Here is a 20129-nt window from a genome sequence, read left to right as displayed (position 1 = left end):
GGATTAAACAGGGACTTTCTCCTTGTGGGGCAGACTGCCCAGCGATACTGGACTCCTTGCCCTGACCACTGGGATCCTGGGGTCAAGATTCTTCACTTCTCTTCCTGGCTGGCTACAGAGCCCTGAATATACTGCTTCTAGGAGACCAGGGAAGATGACAAGGAGGTTTAGTTTTTAGATTGTTTCTGCTTGCTTTGGATTTGAATTGAAATTTTTTTCCCTCCCTTGTTTTGCTGAGAAATAGTTTGGTTTCAATGGAAGTAGATTTTCTAGAACCTTGAACCACGATTGTAAATTGGTGGCTCATGGGCCAGATGTAGCTGGCAAATGTGTTTTTTGGCTTCTTTAATGCTTAAATTATTTTCATTAGTAGCCAACATGTAAAAGCCAGATTATTTCACATAAAAATCCAGATTCAGCCAGGTGCAGTGACTCACACCTCTGTGATCCCAGCACTTTGGGAGGCTGAGGCAGGAGGATTGCTTGAGCCCAGGATTTTGAGACCAGTCTGGGCAACATATTGAGAACTCCTCTCTACAAAAAATTAAAAATTAGCTAGGTGTGGTGACACATACCTGTAGTCCCAGCTACTCAGGAGGCTGAGGCAGGAGGATCACTTGAGCCCAGGAGGTTGAGGTTGCAGTGAGCTGTGATCACACCACTGTGCTCCAGCCTGGGCGACAGAGTGAGACCCTGTCTCAAAACAACAAAACATGCTGGGTGCAGTGGCTCATGCCTGTAATCCCAGCACTTTGGGAGGCCAAAGCAGGTGGATCACTTGAGGCCAGGAGTTGGAGACCAGCCTGGCAGACATGGCAAAACCCCGTCTCTTCTAAAAATACAAAAATTAGCCGATTACGGGGGTGCATGCCTGTAATCCCAGCTACTTGAGTGGCTGAGACATGAGAATTGCTTGAACTGGGAGGTGGAGGTTGCAGTGAGCTGAAATCATACCACTGCACTCCAGCCTGGGTGACAGAGCAAGATTCTGTCTCAAAAAACAAAAACAAAAAAACCCAGATTGCAGTTTCCAGCTTGGGCCTACATAGAGGATTTGGCCAAAACTGGAGTGGAATAGTCATAGCTTGCTACTGTCTCCATCAGCATACTTCACGCCTAGCCCTTTAGACACTTGAATTTTCAACTCCAGACCTAGAACATGAACTCTAGTTTTTAAAGCTGGTGAAGTACAATTTGATGAGCTAGTTAGTGGTGGGTTACCTTGCTCTTGGTTGTCAAAGAGTCCTGCTTTCCTAGCTAGGTAGGTAGAAAAATAACCCAAATAGAACCAGGGTCTTCACTATTATCCTTGCTCCTGTTAGAGTTTCATTTCCATGATTATGGAGCCGGAGTGGCTCCTAGATCCTCAGAGAGCTGTGGGCATCTTTCTTTATATCCTGCTTATTAGGATTCACCGCCTCATCCCCTGCACACAGGTGCCACTGCCGGCAGAGGGTGCTGTCTGCTCACTGAGCCTGTTGTCATCTTGGCTCAGCTGAGCGGCAGCTGTTGGGCATGTGCCCTGGGTCTGTGAGAGTTTGGGCATGTCCATTTGGTTCCCATCCCTAGTGCCCACCCCTTAGACCCTGGCCAGGTTATTGTGTCACTGGGGACTCTGTTCAGTAACAGGAAACTGGGGAAAGTTTAATTGTTTTCTCCTCTCCCTTTTTCCCATGCAGCTGAACAAAAGGTTCATCCTCAGTTTTCTCCATGCCCATGGGAAGCTGTTTACCCGGATTGGGTAAGTGTGCAGGATGTTTATTTTATTTTCCTACATTACAAGTCATTTTGGAATTTAATATTGTTAGCAACTGGACTGTGTTTGTAACTGAGGGCACAGGGTGTGAATTCTTAGAGGCCTCCACCTTCTCTTCTCTTCCCTTCATCTTCTGTCCTACTGTGCTCATGAAATTTGGTAAATATTGCTCTCTATCTCTCTTGTTTCTTCTTTCTCTACCTTTACTGAAACCTTCCTTTAAATACAATCTCGTCCCAGCCCCCACCCCAGTCCCTCTGGGTTTCTCTTTCCTCTGCCTTCCGGCTTAGGTCCCTAGTGAGCGCCTCAGGGCAGTTGTGCTAAATCCCTGGGTGCAGCTGTCAGGGGGTCCTCCTTGGGAAGAATACTGTCCACTACTTTTCCATCAAAAATAAGAGTAACATTTTCTTGCTATATCCTTCTGACCCATATCCTTTCCTTCTATGCTCAGTTTCCTTTGCCATATTGCTGATCTCATTAGATACCAAGCCTCTTACGGTTTCATCATCCACCATGGATTTCCATAGACATCTCAGGGAAGGTAGTGTGTGCAAAACTAACACTTGACTGCATAAATTCCTGGAAACAGATCGAGTTTTGAGTATTCCTTTATTCCTTGGATGGATCCGAGTTCTTCCTCTCTGCGTAAAACTAGTGATCCTAAGCCCAACGTAATGCCTACACGCCAGAGCAGATGGATGCCTGGTGCCTCTTTAGTATAGGATCTCCCTGAGTATAGGAGAGTGAAGAAAGGAGTAGGTGGCAGTGCCCCCAGACCAGTCTTCCACTAGACCAGTCTTCTACTGGATTCTAATATTTTCTGAGTTGGAAGTTGTATTGCGAGCTACCCTTTGGGGTGATTTGTTTTGAATTATGAATACCCCAGTTATTGTCAATGTTTCCCTTTCACTTCCCGTCATAACTTCGTAAGTTTATCTGTAATTCTCTAGAAGGCCTTTTTTTTTTTTTTTTTTTTTGAGACAGAGCCTTGCTCTCTTGCCCAGGCTGGAGTGCAGCGGCATGACTCGACTCTCTGCAACCTCTGCCCTCTGAGTTCAAGTGATTCTTCTGCCTCAGCCCCCCAAGTAGCTGGGATTACAGGCACGTGCCACCGCGTCTGGCTAATTTTTGCATTTTAGTAGAGATGGGGTTTCACCATATTGGCCAGGCTGGTCTTGAACTCCTGACCTCATGTGATCCACCTGCCTCGCCCTCCCAAAGTGCTGGGATTACAGCCATGAACCACCACGCCCGGCCTAGAAGGCTCTCTTAGTGGAGGTAGGGGCTATGTCAGTTTCCACATACCGTTGTAGTTAACTTTTTTGAGAAGCGGAAAGGCTTGGTTCCACTGGAAGAAACTCTGCTCCATGGGCGGTGGACTAGAAAGTGTGCTTATTACATATTCATTTGGTATCAACCTGGGTAAGAATGATAGTGATGGTCATTGCAAGCATAGTTTGGATTTGAAAATGACTTGGGAAAATTGGACAAGGTACCAGTAGATGAATCTCTATCTGTAGACATAACGGGTGGAGACATTCACTTAGGCAAAGTAAACTAGATGCATCACTGGTCCCATATCCTGCCTCCCACCTCCCCCGTCCTGCCACTGCCACTGCCACCAGTTTAAGTTCCACTCTGGCAGTTTTTGCCTCACTGTTGTGTTCCTAGAGCCTGGCATGTAGTATTTGTTGTACAAATGAATGAATTATAAAAAAATGGATGGATTGCTAAGCACTGCAGAGAAATATGTAGTATTCTAGTAGGTTACTGTAGACCCAAGACAATCACTAGTGAGTAATGTAAGGCTGTAGTTACAAGGTTGAAGGTGGATAAGATGATATCGGTATCATCTTAAAAATAACACATCAGAGTAGGAAATACCATTGTGCTACACTTAAAGTGACAGTTGATGGTACTCCTGCTTCTTACTTATTCTTTTTTTTTTTTAAAGATGGAGCCTGTCTGTGTTACCCAGGCCGAAGTGCAGTGGCTATTCACAGGTGTGATCATACCGCACTATAGCCTTGAAATCGTGGCTCAGCCTCCCGTGTCACTGGGACTGCATGCTCACACCACCACAGCTGGCTTATTTATCTTTTTTTTTTTGAGACGGAGTCTTGCTCTGTCGCCCAGGCTGGAGTGCAGTGGCGTGATCTCAGCTCACTGCAAGCTCCGCCTCCCAGGTTCACGCCATTCTTCTGCCTCAGCCTCCGGAGTAGCTGGGACTACAGGTGCCTGCCACCATGCCCGGCTAATTTTTTTTTTTTTTTTTTTTGTATCTTCAGTAGAGATGGGGTTTTACTATGTTAGCCAGGATGGTCTCAATCTCCTGACCTCGTGATACACCCGCCTCGGCCTCCCAAAGTTCTGGGATTACAGGTGTGAGCCACCATGCCCAGCCTGTTTATCTTTTATTCGCGTTTTTTCATCTTTCTCTCCTTTACTATTTTTCACTCAGTGTTTTCTCTCCTTTTTTCCTTTGCCTGTGTTTGTTCTTTAAATTTTCCTGTACCATGTTGCCCTAAGTCAGAATTTCCCAACCCTTGGTACTATCGACATTTTGAGCCAGATGACTCTGTTGTGAGGGGCTGTCCTGTGCATTGTAGGATACTTAGCAGCATCCCTGGCTTCTTTCCACTATGTACCAGTTGCATACTTCCCCCACCAAATGTGGTGATTCAGAATGTCTCCAGACATTGCCACGTGTTCCTGGGAGACAAAGTTGCCCCTCATTGAAAACCACTACTCTAGATATTTCTTGCCCTGTTAGAGACTGTTGGGAATAAAAAAGTTATAAATCTTGGTGCAGAATGTAGGAACATTTAGGATATATTTTTATCAGGTTATGCAGTAGTTACACTCTGATTTCCCCTCCACTTCTAAAATTCTTATATTTCGACACATATTTTGGAATAAGTTTGGGAAAGGACCACAGTAATGATGAAAAAGCGAGATAATGACCGGGTGCGGTGGCTCACGCCTATAATCCTGGCATTTTGAGAGGCCAAGGTGGGAGAATCGCTTGAGTCCAGGAGTTCAAGACCAGCCTGGGCAACCTAGGCAGAAGACCCCATCTCTCTTTCTAATGAGTATATAGATAATTTTTTTAAAAGCCAGAAAATGAGATCTGAAAGGAAAAATTAATTTTGAAAAACATTAAGGTAAAAAATATTTATTTAGAGACAGCTGTAGGGTGCCTAACATGTTTAAATATAAACGGGTCCTAATAGGATAGTCTTGATTTTTATGGGATGACAGTAAGAGAAATTGGCTTCTGTTGTAGCTGGAGAGATTTGGGTTAGGTATAAGAAAATTTCACAGAAGGGAAGATGTTTGAGAATTTTCTTTTTTGGAGGCCTTTAAAAATGAATAGATATCTCATTTGTCTGAGGTGGTTTACTGTGTTCCAGGTTATTTTTCAGGATCTCTTTTATTCCTGCATATAACGTATTCTGTTGTCAAAAAGATAAAGCCAGCCCAATTTCACCTTCCTAAGAAATGACTTATGGTAGTTTTCACTGAGGAAAATGTATGTGGATTCTAGGCACTACACTCCCTCTATGGGTATCCTCTTATTCTGTCCCGGAGGTAAAATAAAATTGAGCCCCATATTTATTCTGGAAGGCAGAAACAGAAATAACATTTCTGTTGCAGGGAAAAAGGTATAGAAGTCTGTAAGACTAGGAAAGCAATGAGCCCAAGCCACACACAACATCGTAGACTGTTGCCTAATTACGAAGAAGATGTGAAATGTGGGCGGTGTTGAAAACGAATTAAGAGTGAGGAGATTATAATGGGGAGCAGCTGAAGGCACATCACTCTCCCGCCTGCCCTTTCGGAAAAGCCCGGACGCTGCGCTTCCAGGCATGGTCTGCTCTGTGCCTGGTGCTCCACACTGCATCAGCAGAGACTCGAATGCCTACTATGTGCAAGATAAGTCTCTTAACTCCCAGCACTAGCTGACAAGAGGTTCAGAGCTTTAGAGGAAATATTCAGTGCCAAAAAGAGTTTGTTTTTCACCACTTACTAGTTACAAGATCTTGAGAGTAAACAAGTCAGAGCTGCTGCGGGCTTCAGCTAACCTGATCAGTGGTTTAAAGATATGGTCTCTGAGGTCCATTCCAGTCCTTATGTTCTGTAGTACTATGATTTGTTTTTTTTTTTTCTCATTTCCACCCTGTCACATGGCTTAGTTTTTTGGTTTTGGTCTTTTGCTCCTGGGTTGTTCCTATCTTGCTCGTTTTTTAAAAATAAGAGGTTGAGAAAAACTAACCTGGATTGTTTTCTGCAGAGAATGTTGTCTAGCCCAGCTGTGTTCCTCAGCATCTGAGGGCTGAGTCCTGCTCGGTTAGTCACCGTCTGAGTCAGTCCCGGGCCTAGGTCCCGGTGTTGTCTGAAAGATTGGTTTCTTGAAACTGCCATTCAAATGAAACAAGGTGTCTCTAGAGATCACATCACAAGGCAGCCACTTTAGTCAGTGAAACACACAGCCCGAAAACGATGGTATCTTCTGAGGTTTTAAAGGATAGGGACAGAGTCATCTCGGATTCGGGAGAAGTACTCAGTCGGGGTGCCATATGGCTCCTGACAGACCCTTTCCTGGTGAGAGGCAGATCACACCTGCACTCGGACTCCACTGAGAGAGGTTAGGAAGCTGGCAGCCTATAGGCTCTGAATTTGTGACAAATAGTATGCTTTTGCTTCCTCTTATTGCCTTGATCACAGTTACCACTTTAGCTTTTACTTGCTTGCCTAGTCATGCTATTTGCCTAGCTTCGAAGTCTCTTGGAATTCAAAGACTGATATATTTATTTTGTACTTTTAATTTTTAAAAATATAATGTTTGTGTCTGATTCGCTTTTTAAATTAACAGATGTTCTTAAATACAAAAGTAAGATGTATTCATTATGGGAGAAATCTTTTCTTTCTTTACAGTGCTCTTTGTAAAGTATTTAGAAAACTCAGCAAAGAAGAACAAATAAAAAATTACCCATATTCCTACCACCTAGAGATAACTCCACCATTAAAATGTGGTAAAATTTTTTCAATTTTTTTCTACGTATCACATACACACTTTTTTTCTATTGCTTTGCAACTATTTTCATTTAATATGTTTGGAAGTTTCTCTCACATGAATAAAAAATGTAATACAGCTTAAAAAAACTAGTATTCAATTGTGTGCATGTTCCATCTTAATCATCTATTGTTGGGCACTTTAGATTGCTTCCAATTTTTGGCGATTATAAATGACCACTTTTTGTATGTTTTCTCTGTTGCTTCTCTTCCTACTTTATTGCTGCGACTGCTGTTTCTTCTTGGCTATAATTTTATAATTATTACATGAGTATTATCCAGAAGTCCTTATAAAAGTATAACATTAAAACTAAGACTAAAATTTCTTTTAACTCTGTGCCCTCCAAAAAGATAGTAGTAGACATCAGGGCGTGTATTCTTCCAGACCTTTCACTCATCTACCTACATATGTATGTGTCCATCAGTAACGCGGGGTGAAGCAAAGATTATTTCTCAGAGAGAAAGACATAAAACTACTTACAGGTAGTTTGAGGCCAGAATTAGATAGCATTTTGGTTACAAAACTGGAAACCAGAAACCACCTACTGAGCCCTGAGGAGGGTTCCTCTCTTTATCTGTGCCTCCCGTGGTTACTGCTGAACAAGGCTGGTTTTGTATGAATAGATCCACCTTCTCTCACATCTCACATTTGAAGTTACTCTAACTTATATCCTTCTGCTTTCAGTTTTTTCTTTTGTTTTAATCATGTTGAATTAGTTGAAAGGCAAAGGGAGAATTTTTTTTTTTAAACTTTTTATAAAAAGGAAATGTGGACATTTGACCTGGTGCTCGTTCAAGACTTCAGTCTGACCCAGAGAGTGTTAATGGATCTGTTTCCAATTCCTACCCCAGAGAAGAGGCTTCCTCAGACACAGCTTCGAAGCAAAACTGTCCCACGTGACACTTCTGTCCTGTCGTTCTGTGCTGGCTCTCTACTGCCTTTCAACACGGAGACACATGGCTCTGAAACTTGCCCAGCGTGGCTGCTTTTCAAGCAGAGTGAACGCTGCTATTCTCGTAACGAGAAGTGCTAGCCCCCCTCCCCACCTCTGACCAGAAAGAGTACTGCACAGTGTCAGGATTTAAAATGAAACCTTTGTTATAGCCCATGGGGAAAAATGGATCTAGTCCAGCCCCAAACATATCACTCTCTGCCATTCCACATCTTCCAAGAGTTTTAACGGCTCTGAAATTTTTTAGAGAAAAAAAAAAAGAGTTTTGTTTTGTTTTGGAGGGGTGGGTACTTGAAATGGCATGTGGAGAAAAAAAGCAAATGCATGGCATCTTTTGTGCCAATGAAAATGAGGACAGCTCAGCAGAGAAGGGAAATGGAATGTAAACTGTAATTGACCCATAACTGTGGCACGACTTCTGGGCACCAGGGGGTCAGTAATAAGAGTTGCCATCCAAGAGCAAGGAGTGAAGATTGCCAAGATTCCAGAAAACCTGGAGTTTTCTAAGCCGGGGAGGACACTTCCCAATCGGGAAGGGCCGGGATGGGTGAAGCTAGAAGCACCTTCCTCTAGAACTTGAAACCGCTTTCTATCTTTTGAGAAGGATTACCTTCCTTGTGGCTTTTCAGAAGCTATTTGTTGATCCAACCTGGAGCTGTTTCCCCAACCCCACAAGTATGTCACAAGCAGTTTGTTTATTTGGGGGCTGGGGGACATGGTAAAAAATACTTTGGTGACCACGAATTGTTCGGCATAGCCCTAAGGCCCGTGTGCCTGGCTACTCTCTCTAGCACCAAGCTTGAACTTGCTTTTTATTCCTGAAGACTTCAGCTGTGGTTTGTTTCTGTTGCCAAAGAAGCTCCAGGCATGCACCACTGTTTGGGATCCAGTGGCCACATTTGGCAAGGAGTGATTTGAATGACCTCTCCTTAGGAGCCCTAGGTCACTGGCTAGATTTCTGCCTCCCTGCGTTACAGCCTCTTCCTGTATTGGGAGTGGCACTTGGCCAGGGCATTCTATTTCCACTGGCCTGAAAACATACAGACCCCGATGAGCAGAGCCTTGTGAGAGGGAGGAGGACGGCAACACACGAACTGAGACAGATGACTGGGGGCTTCTAGGTCTAGGCATTCTTCAAGGGGAAATTTGGGATCCTTAGGCAGAACAGTCAGTGTGATAGTGCCTCAGAAGACAACAGCAGAACTATGTCTGGTTACCTAAAGTAAACGCTTGGGTGAAAAATCTTTAGGCCGAGTGCAGTGGCTCATGCCTGTAATCTCAGCACTTTGGGAGGCCGAGGCAGGTGGATCACTTGAGGTCAGGAGTTTGACACCAGCCTGGCCAACATGGTGAAATCCCGTCTCTACTAAAAATACTAACATTAGCCGGGCATGGTGGCACATGCCTGTAGTCCCACCTACTCAGGAGGCTGAGGCAGGAGAATTGCTTGAACCTGGGAGGCAGAGGTTGCAGTGAGCTGAGATTGGGCGAAAAGAGCGAAACTTTGTCTCAAAAAAAAAAAAAAAAATTTTTTTTTTGTTTAGATTCACATTACTTTTTTAATTGAATTAAGTTTCATACCAGAGAGTTTAGGGACTGTGAAGGTTTTAGGAAATTTGTTGAGTATTTAGAAAAGCCGATGGTTTCAGAGAGAAACTTTGATATCAGCTTGAACACAGTTATTGCCAGGGGTGAGGAAATAGCATACCAAAGCATAATAACTCATAGTGATTTATCCAAAACTTGAGTTGTTTCCATCTCTGGACCCTGAAAATTCCTTTATCTTGAATTTGTTCAAAATTGCAGGATACCGGGAAGGTTTGTGAAAGTAGCAAAGAAATGTCCTAGGCAGTAGTTGTCTGGTGTGTGTGTGTGTGTGTGTGTGTGTGTGACAGAGTGAGAGAGAGACTGAAAGAGAGAGGTGCCTCATTGATGGGTTTTCTGAATCTGCAGGATGGAGACATTCCCTGCAGTGGCTGAGAAGGTCCTCAAGGAGTTCCAGGTGTTACTGCAGCACAGCCCCTCTCCCATTGGAAGTACCCGCATGCTGCAGCTTATGACCATCAATATGTTTGCAGTACACAACTCGCAGCTGAAAGGTAAGGCATGTTTAGTTTCTTCATCTAGAATATAGACAGATAGAGATTAATGTAGCTTCTTTCTTGTGTTACCATACCTACCATACCTACCTCCCCCCACCCCACCCCCGAACACACACACCCCACCCTACCCTTCCTACCATTGTCTCAGATATTTAGTTTACTTTGAAATCTGTATGACTCTAGTGCTTGGGTGGGATGGAAGGAGGGAATCATGGGTATAGAGCTTAATTTGCAAATGCAGAGATGCTGTTGCACATCTGGCCACGCGAAAGGCAGCAGCAAGGCCTCTTGAAGGCTGCAGACCCAGAGCCTCTCCCAAGGGAGAGGCATTGCTGAGATGTTTCATTGCAGAGACCATACGCTTGGCAGGGATTGGGAATAGCTGTTTCTGGACTCATGTACCCTGTTTGTTCAATATGGAAAAGTCTAGTTCCCTATGGGATATCCCTAGTGGGAGCCTGCCAGGGAGTAAGAACCGAGAATTGATGAGCTTTGGTGACTCAAATCTGGAAGCACAAAAACCACCAGTCCCAGAATTTAGCTATTATACCAGTGTGCATTCTAAAATGTTTTTCTGAACATTTTGGGGTTTTTTCATAGGGGGTCTGGTGGGTGTGGAAGTAGAGGGGAGAAGGGCAGATTGGCAGGGTTTTAAATGCTCTGATGACCAGGTCAGGGTCAAAGGATGTTACCAGGATTCCTTCCCTTCCCTTCCGTTCCCTTCATTTCACTTAGGTAAGGATGATATGATATGACTTGATGGAATTATGTAGTACAGGGATGACATTGTTTTCTGTGTTTGTTCGCAAGGGTAATTTGGTCCATGCTGCCTAGGAGTCATTTCAGAACACTGACAGAGAGTGTTTGGTCTCAGGGCAAGAAATGCCAGGAAGTGGGAATTGGCCCATAGAGACCCTGCTGTAAAACAGATCTGGTGTTTCTTGACAGAGTGCCGCTGGGTCTCTTGTTGCCCCTTTTCATAGCACTTTCTCTCACCGTGAAGTTGATTGATTTATCTCCCCATTTGTACTTAAGGGTTATGCTTCACTTGCTTGTGGTGGGGGAGTGAGTATGCCACACTTTGCCTTGAAATGGAAATGTGGGTCTTTCTGGGACTGGGCAAGGTCCTCTCAGAGTGCGTCTGGGTTCTCAGTTACTTCTGAATCCTAGAGGGTTTCCTCCTGTCATGCTGCTTGCTACAGCGTTTAGAATTCCCGCAGAAAGTGAGATCCAGGGGCTTCGATGCCTTTTTGAACTTGGCTAATTTTTCCTGAGATGGCTATTTGGGTAAATGGCCCTGAGGAAGCATCGAGTCTTAAGTGGCAGCACTGGTTTCCAGGGAGAAGAGAACAAAGTTTGTAAAGTGCGTGCTGGTGAGGCCCAAAGGGGAGGGACAGTCTGCTACCAAGTAGGAAGCCCACCTGACTCTGGAAATGGGCCCTCCTGAGGTGCCCTCCTGTTCATTTTCCCATCTCCCACTAAAAACAACCCACAGAGTTCAGTGAGCTACCTGTCACAGAGCTGCAGCCTCAGCCAAGACATTGTTCCAGCACCAAATGACCTGTGGCTTCTTTAGGTGTGAATGTAAAGGACCTGCAGCCCTTGCCCATGGAGCATCTGTTTTCAGCAGCTTCTATTCCATGGAAAGGAATACCTTGGCCTTTTAATAGGCCACCAGTGAGTCTTTTTCTTGTAGCTGTTGTTAAGTAAAGGTTAAGAAAATAATGGTAGGCCGGGTGCGGTGGCTCACGCCTGTAATCCCAGCGCTTTGGGAGGCCAAGGCAGGCAGATCACCTGAGGTCAGGAGATTGAGACCAGCCTGGCCAACATGGTGAAACCCTGTCTATACTAAAAATACCAAAAATTAGCTGCGCTTGGTGGTGGGCACCTGTAATCCCAGCTTCTCAGGAGGCTGAGGAAGGAGAATTGCTTGAACCTGGGAGGTGGAGGTTGCAGTGAGCCGAGATTGCAAACTATACTGCAGCCTGGGCAGCAGAGTGAGACTCCATCTCAAAAAATAATAATAATAATTAAGAATTAAAAATTAAAAAAAAGAAAATACGGGTAAAAGGAAGGTAAGATGGTGAGTACAGAGAAAGAAATCGGTTGTTCCCTGATGTGAGGCCAAGGCACTTTTTCTAGGACTCTTCTATGGTGGGTCATAACGAGTACCCTCTAGCCAGGCGAGACATGGAAAAATAAAGCCCGTACTTGAGACCCTACTTTTCATGACTGGTCTGCTCCTGACTCTCACCTCATTGTCACCTCGATGAGGTCACTGGGGCCAAGAAGAGTATGAGTTGAGGTGGTCAGAGGCTCCAAGGGTGTTTCAAGGAAAAACGGCCCAGGCCACAGGATGTAACACTCAGTGAGGACAGAGAGCTCTGTGGACGTGCTGCCAAGTACCCAGTGTGCGGCTGAGGTGGCCATCCAGACCCCGCTGTGTGGGCTGCCATTGGGACAGGGGCGAGCAGAGTGCTCAGCAGGGCTGGCTGGTGGGAAGATGCACTTTTCCATTTCCCAGCACATGAGTCATCATCTTTGGTCCCCTGTGCTGTGCTGTGCTTGCCTGGACAGTGGCAATAAGGGGGTGTTGTGGCTGAGTAGCAGCATCTGTGCCGGGGGTGGAGAAGGAGGGGGGTTGGGGAGAGGGTAAAGATTGAAATCCTTCACTAATCAGCAGCAGTTCGAATCACATTTTTATGAGTAAGGAAGTGATAAATCAGCGCTGTGTGTTCAACCCCCAAGTCCCGTCAGCCAGTGCCCTTCTAAAGGTTTCTCCCCTGGCCAGTCTGCATGCTGTCAGAGTTGCCACCCACCATCAGGGCCCTGGCTGCCTGAAACCAGGAAGCAAGAGCCTGATGCTGCCTTGCCCTCCCAGGTACTGGGGTCTGTGGTGAATTGGCAGTCACTGCAAGCTACAGAACATCTGGGCCATCATTTTTCTTTCCATTCCTTCTTGGACATGTCCTTCTGGGTGGGTGTCTGCATATGTCAGTTTCTGGACTCTGTGGAGAAGGAGCATTCCAGCCTGAAGCAGAAGTGATCTTGTGGCCCGCCAGGCCGTTGAGATCCTCACAGTCTCTACCTGGGTCTTCCCTGTAGATGTGGTGCCTAAGAAGTGTGATTTGGAGAGCCACAGGGGAGCAGATTCCTTTCTCTAAAAGTGTGTCCTTTGCTGGTGCCTCTAATGCTATCGTGAATCATTTGTTTCTTGTGTGTTCAGTGCCACCCTTGTATAACTATCTTCTTTCTGCAATATCAGTAATCCAGGATGGAAATCATATTGTTGCTAACGTTTTACTGTGATTACTTTTCAAGTGTGTAGAAAAGCTTTGGACACTGCAGAAGGCAAAATGAAAGGAAAAGTTTAGATGGTGGTGAGAGAATGGCATCTTTGCCTTTCCCTAGGTTATGGTTTTCCTAGGAGCCCACTCTGCTCTTGGAGGCAGAGGATGTGAGGCCAGATTTGCCCCCCTTCCTACAGGGCGAAATAAGTTGAGTAATGCCACATTATTTAGCCAACTAAACTTTCTGGTTTCAGCAGTGGTCTTAAAACTCACGGGTTCACGGGTGTTGGTGGAGAGACCTTGATCTCCTCTCGGATGGGCCCTATGCAGAGTCCTACATCAGTGGATACGGAATTCTAGAATCCTCATACTGCACACTCAGGTAGTTGGGGATAGATAAATTTGAGGGGTGGGACAAGGGACGTTTGAGGGCCTTGGCATAGGGCCTGGTATGTATTAGGCATTCAGTAAGCATTTGCTGAGTGCGTGGGTGAAGAAGGCAACAGTTCTGGGAAAGCCAGCTCTCACTGAGCAGTGTGTTCTTACCTGGACCAGGTCCAAAGCTGGTGGTGAGATACGTGGTTCCCAGAGTGATGTCATAACTGGTAATCTCTCTAAGGCATTCCTGAGCCTGAAGCGAGGAAGGGCTTTCTCCACGTGCCTCAGTATTTAACACTTCGGTAGTCATCTCATTGGTTGACGTGATGCCGGAGGGTGACCTATTGATCTAAACCACAAGTACTCCAAGAATTTTAATTTTAAAAAATTTTTTAATTTAAGGAAATAAAACTCTAGTTTCTTGAAGGGAAGAATTGAAGCAGCATTGTGGTAGGGGAGCACTGAAACCCCATTGCATCCCCCATCTGTGCCCAATTTGTTCCAATCTGGCCCTTTTTTTTTTATTCCTTCATTTTCTCTCGCCCTCTTGTTCTCTCTTTTTCAAAAATGTTTTATAATTCCTGGAATCAAAACCATTTCAGGCACACACTGTTTTATTTTACTGTATTATTGGATTATACCGCCTATAAATCACTGGATGTTACTCATTGGCCACCACTGGAATAACTTCCCTTTTCTGTGCCCTGGCTCCCTCTGTTTTCCTCTACCAGTTTCATAGCACATACATCCATTTCAGCTTTGCAGAGAAGCCCCGGTGGCAGCAAGAGGGCACCCAAGAGACACTTCTTGCACGTGCTATTGGTATTGCCTGCTTTTAGGGAATATTTGGGAGCTGGGATTAAGGTAGAGCCTGACTGGCATTCCTTTCATTATCATTTATGCTTGCTTTTTGGGTGGGGGGAGGGAGGGACAGAATCTTGCTCTGTCGCCCAGGCTGGAGTGCAGTGGTGCGATCTCGGCTCACTGCAACCTCTGCCTCCTGGGTTCAAGCAGTTCTCCTGCCTCAGCCTCCTGAGTAGCTGGGGTCACAGGTGCCCACCACCACGCCTGGCTAAGTTTTGTATTTTTAGTAGAGACGGGGGTTTCACCATGTTGGCCAGGCTGGTCTCGAACTCCTGACTTCGTGATCCGTCCGCCTCGGCCTCCCAAAGTACTGGGATTACAGGCATGAGCCACTGCACCCAGCCTTATGCTTGCTTTGAATGGTGTTAGTAATCCTGAATTACAGAAGGTAGAGGGAGTGTCACATGTGGGTCTCCAGAGGGAGAGAGAGCTAGCTAGCTAGCTACAGCTGTCTGTATAGGACTGATAGCTTTAACTTGTAGGTGTGGGATGTTTCATGCCATTGTTGTGATGGGAGGTGACTCTAGTTGAGTTTGGTTCGCAACCGAAATGTCCTTGTCTTCCAGCATACAACAATCTCAGAGACGTTCAGAAAAGCAGTATGCTCCTGTGGTGATTCACTTCTGTCGTGAGTCTCTTACCCAAGCAGAATGTATGAAGTGCCTAATCCTCCGCCTGTCAGAACAGTTGTACAGGAAATCCACCTTTCATAAGGGGTTAGGCTTGAGTTAGCTGTGTAAACTGGCCCCCTCATTCCTCCTCCTACAACTCTGGTGGTAGAAACCCTTGGGCTTTTTCTCTACAAGGATCTGTGGGTAGATTTCTGTAGGGAATCATTGCCACCTGACTTTCATTTTCAGGATGCCTCAGTTTAGAGAAAATGAACAGAGCCAGCCTGAGCAAGGAATTTTGTGAGAAGTAGATTCAAAGTGGAAGTAGATTCAAAGGTCAGAATAGGTTAGGCTTTGGAAGGCAGGCCAGAGAAGGATGCATGCTTCAGCTCTGCCCTCTTTCCCTGTGGGGGAGATAGAACTCTTGACAGGCCGCTTAGTGCAGACTGCTCTCGGCACTCTCTGCCTGTGGATCTGCCTGTAGTTCCCTGAAGAGAAGTGAGTATGTCAAGGGACCCACCTGTCTTTCCACTTCTGGGTTCCAGGGTCCTTGTTTTCAGAATGTATTTAGGCTGGGGAAGGAGAAATAGGAAAAGCCAAAGAAATGAGAAAATTGTCATCTCAGTAAAATTAAGCCTTTTATCATATCAGTTGAAGAAATGGTCTTTGTTTTGCCCCAAGATAGCCATGTGGTTTGGTGTCCATGGCTGCTTTGGTGTGGAGTGAGAGATGCAATATCCCATGTTGCCCAGATTTCGTTTCTTTTGCCGTTTTATAGCTTGTCAATTTGATTGTTTGTGGTTTTCCTATTTTTTTTTTTTGCCCCGACATGGACTTATTCTGAAGGAGAAACATTATTTGGAGGAATTTTGGCAGTAGGACACTTTTCTTTTCCTTTCTTTTCTTTTTTTTTTTTTTGAGACGGAGTCTTGCTCTGTGGCCCTGTGGCCCAGGCTGGAGTGCAGTGGCACAGTCTCAGCTCACTGCAACCTCTGCCTCCTGGGTTCAAGCGATTCCCATGCCTCAGCCTCCCGAGTAGCTGGGATTACAGGCACAGGCCACCACACCCGGCTAATTTTTATATTTTTAGTAGAGACAGGGTTTCACCACATTGGCCAGGCTGGTCTCAAACTCCTGACCTCAAGTGATCCACCCGCCTCAGCCTCCCAAAGTGCTGGGATTACAGGCGTGAGCCACTGCGCTTGGCCTGGCAGCAGGACTTTCAGCTACCTTTTCAGAGCTCTAAGTTTTCTAAATGTATAGCTTGGGTGTGGGTGTGGGGCTCAGGCCAGATTCATACTGTATGCTGAATTCACAGAGAAAGTAGGTATGTTCTAGGGGGCTGGTGAGGGGTGGGAAGTGTTGAACTTTGGACCCTAACCAAGTAAATGCCTATATGAGGAAGAATTGTAGTTTTCAGAGGGCGTGACCAGTAATGACAACCACAGCAATGACTCCATGCTCTAATACATGATGACACTTTATAGTTACTGCATATGTGTTTTCCTTTGATTCTCTTGTCAGCCCTGTGAGACAGGCTGGACAGATATTTTGTGTCCTGTTTCATAGATGAGGAAAATCATATCAGAAAGGTTAAGCAGGGCTGCACAGCTAGTAAATTATACACAGGTGTCAAGTGTCCATCCTTTGATATCAGAAAAAAGAAAAAGCTTCTCTGGGCAGCTAGACAGTGCAAGGAATGTCCCCCCAAATCTGAGCAGACTGTTGTTCTCTGATGAAGAAAGTGACCTGTAAATCTGATCTGAGACAGGAAGAGGAACAGGAGTAAAGGTAAGAGAGTTGGGGTAAGTCAGAATTCTCTGAGTGGCGTGACACTCAGGTGGGGCTACAGCAAATAAGCTAGCAGAAGGTTGTTGTTTGTGCAACTCAGGGCTGTCTGGAGTTCATGTTCATTATTGTCATGGGTAGAGGAAACCTCCCTCTCACATGGAAAGCGCAGTCCATGACTAGTTGGTACAAGTGTTTACTCTTTCTCTTGGCTTAGGATACATAGTGTCTCTTAAAAAAAGGGGGTGGGCGGATTTTTTTTAAGGAACATTGTTTCATATTTTCACCATCATGTCTAGTATCCCTCTTCTTTTAGAAAAGAGGCCTCTCACATGCTTTTCTTAGAAGAGACTGTGCTGCTTTTTGTGGCCTGGGGGGAAGGTAGATATGTCATTGATACAGAAAAGAGTGTGAGAGTATAAAACATCTGAAAGAAGGATAAAGTAAACACACATGTAACTACCACCCAGTTTAAGAAATAGAATATTGTCAGTCCCTCAGATGTTCCTATGTACTTCATCTCTGTATAGCTGTAGTTACCTCCCCAACAGGTAACTATCATCCTGACCTGCGAATTCATTTCCTTGCTTTTCTTTGTAGTGTTATCACCTAGTATGTATACGTGTATGTGTGTGTATATGTATATATATGTAAAATATAATTTGGGGCCAGGCACGGTGGCTTGCGCCTGTAATCCCAGCACTTTGGGAGGCCGAGGCGGGCAGATCACTTGAGGCCAGGAGTTCAAGACCAGCCTGGTCAACGTGGGGAAACCTTGTCTCCATTAAAAATGCAAAAATTAGGCCGGGCGCGATGGCTCACGCCTGTAGTCCCAGCACTTTGGGAGGCCGAGGCGGGTGGATCATGAGGTCAGGAGTTCTAGACCAGCCTGGCCAAGATGGTGAAACCCCATCTCTACTAAAAATACAAAAATTAGCCCTGCACGGTGGCAGGCGCCTGTAATCCCAGCTACTGAGGAGGCTGAGGCAGGAGAATCGCTTGAACCTGGGGAGTGGAGGTTGCAGTGAGCCAAGATTGTGCCACTGTACTCCAGCCTGGGCAACAAACAGAGTGAGGCTCCGTCTCAAAAAAAAAAAGTTAGCTGGGCGCAGTGGCATATGCCTGTAATCCCAGCTACTCAAGAGGCTGAGGCACAAGAATTGCTTGAACCCAGGAGGTGGAGGTTATAGTGAGCCAAGATCACACCACTGCACTCCAGCCTGGGTGACAGAGCGAGAGTTTGTCTCAAAAAAAGTCAAAATAAAACAAAACACATAATTTTGCTTTGCTTGCATAGAGATGGTATCGTGCTAATCATACTATTTATATTCTTTTCTCCCTGGTTTATTTTGTTCCATATGTTTGCGAGTTCTGTCCATGTTCATATGTGTAGCTGTAGTTGATTCATTTTCATTGCAGTAATCTTACATTTTAGTCACATTAGTTTATCCATTTTTCCGTTGATGGGCATTTCGGTTGTTTTCTCTTTGGGACTATTATAAGCATTGAGTCTATTGATGGTTACTGCAGTTATTGGTACCTTGAGAGTTATATGCATCATCCTATATTTTAAAATGAATTTTGTTGAAGTAAAGTTTACCTACAATAAAACACACCCATTTTAAGCATGCACTTCAGTTTGACAAATTTACATGCCCAAGTTACTAACCATCACAATCAAGATAGAGAGCATTTCCATCATCCCCAGAAGTTCTCTTTGTGCCCATCCCAGTTGATCTCCATCCCACCCCTTGCCCTAGGCGACTGCTTATCTGCTTTCTGTCACCCTATGTTAGATTTGTCTTTTCTAGAGTTTCATGTGAATGGAATCCTAAGAGTGTGCACTCTTTGTGTCTAATGTCTGACTTCTTTAGCTCAGCATAGTAATTTTTAGATTTATTCATGTTGTTACATGTATCAGTATTTCATTTCCTTGCATTACTGAGGAGTCTGGATATTGTGTAGTTTTGTTTATCCAGTTACCTGTTGATAAACATTTGGGTTGTTTCTAGTTTTTCACTATTATGAATAAAGCTGCCATGAACATTTATATGCAAGTATTTTGTGGACATGTTTTCATTTCTCTTACGTAAGTACCTAGGAATGGATTTGCCGGATCATATGGCATGTGTATCTTTAACTCTGTAAGAAACTGCTAAACTGTTTTCTGTGGTGGTTGGACCGTTTTATATTCCCTCCAGCAGTGAGAATTCCACTTTCTTTATATCCTTGTCAGCATTTGGTATTGTCATTTCTTTTTATTTTAGCTATTCTAGTAAATGTGTGGTGCTATTTCATTTTGGTTTGTGTTTCTCTAATAACTAAGGATGAGAGACTTTTCATGTGTTTATTTGCCATTTGTATATCTTCTTTGGTAAGTGTTTACATCTCTTGCCCACTTGCTTTTTTTCCTTTTTGAGGTGGAGTCTCACTCTGCCGTCACAGGGCTGGAGTGCATTGGCGTGATCTCGGCTCACTGCACTGCACCCTCCGCCTCCTGGATTTAAACAATTCTCGTGCCTCAGCCTCCCGAGAGTAGCTGGGAGTATAGGTACTCACCACCACGCCTGGCTAATTTTTGTGTTTTTAGTAGATACGGGGTTTCACCATGTTGGAAAGGCTGGTCTCAAACTCCTGACCTCAGATGATCCACCCGCCTCGGCCTCCCAAAGTGCTGGGATTACAGGTGTGAGCCCAGCCCCACTTGTTTGTTTTTTGTTTGTTTGTTTGTTTGTTTTAAGACAGAGTCTCATACTGTCGCCTGAGCTGGAGTGCAATGGCGTGATCTTGGCTCACTGCAACCTCCACCTCCCGGGTTCATGCAATTCTCCTGCCTCAGTCTCCCAAGTAGCTGGGATTACAGGCACACACCACCACACCCGGCTAATTTTTTGTATATTTAGTAAGACGGGGTTTCACTATGTTGGCCAGACTGGTCTCAAACTTCTGACCTCATGATCCACCCACTTTGGCCTCCCAAAGTCCTGGGATTACAGGAGCCACTACACCCGGCTTTTTTTTTTCTTTTTTCTTTTTTCTTTTTTTTTTTGAGACGGAGTTTCACTCTTGTTTCCTAGGCTGCAGTGCAATGGCATGATCTTGGCTCACTGCAACCTCTGTCTCTCTAGTTCAAGCAATTCTTCTGCCTCAGCCTCCCTAGTAGATGGGATTACAGGCATGCACCACCACACCCAGCTAATTTTGTATTTTTAGTAGAAACAGGGTTTCTCCATGTTGGTCAGGCTGGTTTTGAACTCCCGACCTCAGGCGATCCGCCTGCCTCAGCCTCCCAAAGTGCCCACTTGTTTTTT

At 45.0% G+C, this 20129-nt stretch overlaps 1 protein-coding gene across 1 annotated transcript in view; it reads left to right on the top strand.

Annotated features, from left to right (window-relative positions):
* SMG6 (SMG6 nonsense mediated mRNA decay factor) overlaps positions 1 to 20129 on the top strand; it is a 244113-nt gene that overhangs the window by 57184 nt on the left and 166800 nt on the right. The window contains exons 9-10 of the mRNA XM_003816861.6: positions 1680 to 1741; positions 9739 to 9884. Coding sequence (XP_003816909.3) covers positions 1680 to 1741; positions 9739 to 9884 — 208 coding nt within the window. The remainder of the gene's footprint in view (positions 1 to 1679; positions 1742 to 9738; positions 9885 to 20129) is intronic.

The sequence above is a fragment of the Pan paniscus genome, chromosome 19 (genome assembly GCF_029289425.2).
Source record: "Pan paniscus chromosome 19, NHGRI_mPanPan1-v2.0_pri, whole genome shotgun sequence".
In the NCBI taxonomy this organism is placed as follows: domain Eukaryota; kingdom Metazoa; phylum Chordata; class Mammalia; order Primates; family Hominidae; genus Pan; species Pan paniscus.
Note: the sequence above shows the minus strand (reverse complement) of the source record. Positions and strands in the feature narration are given on the sequence as shown.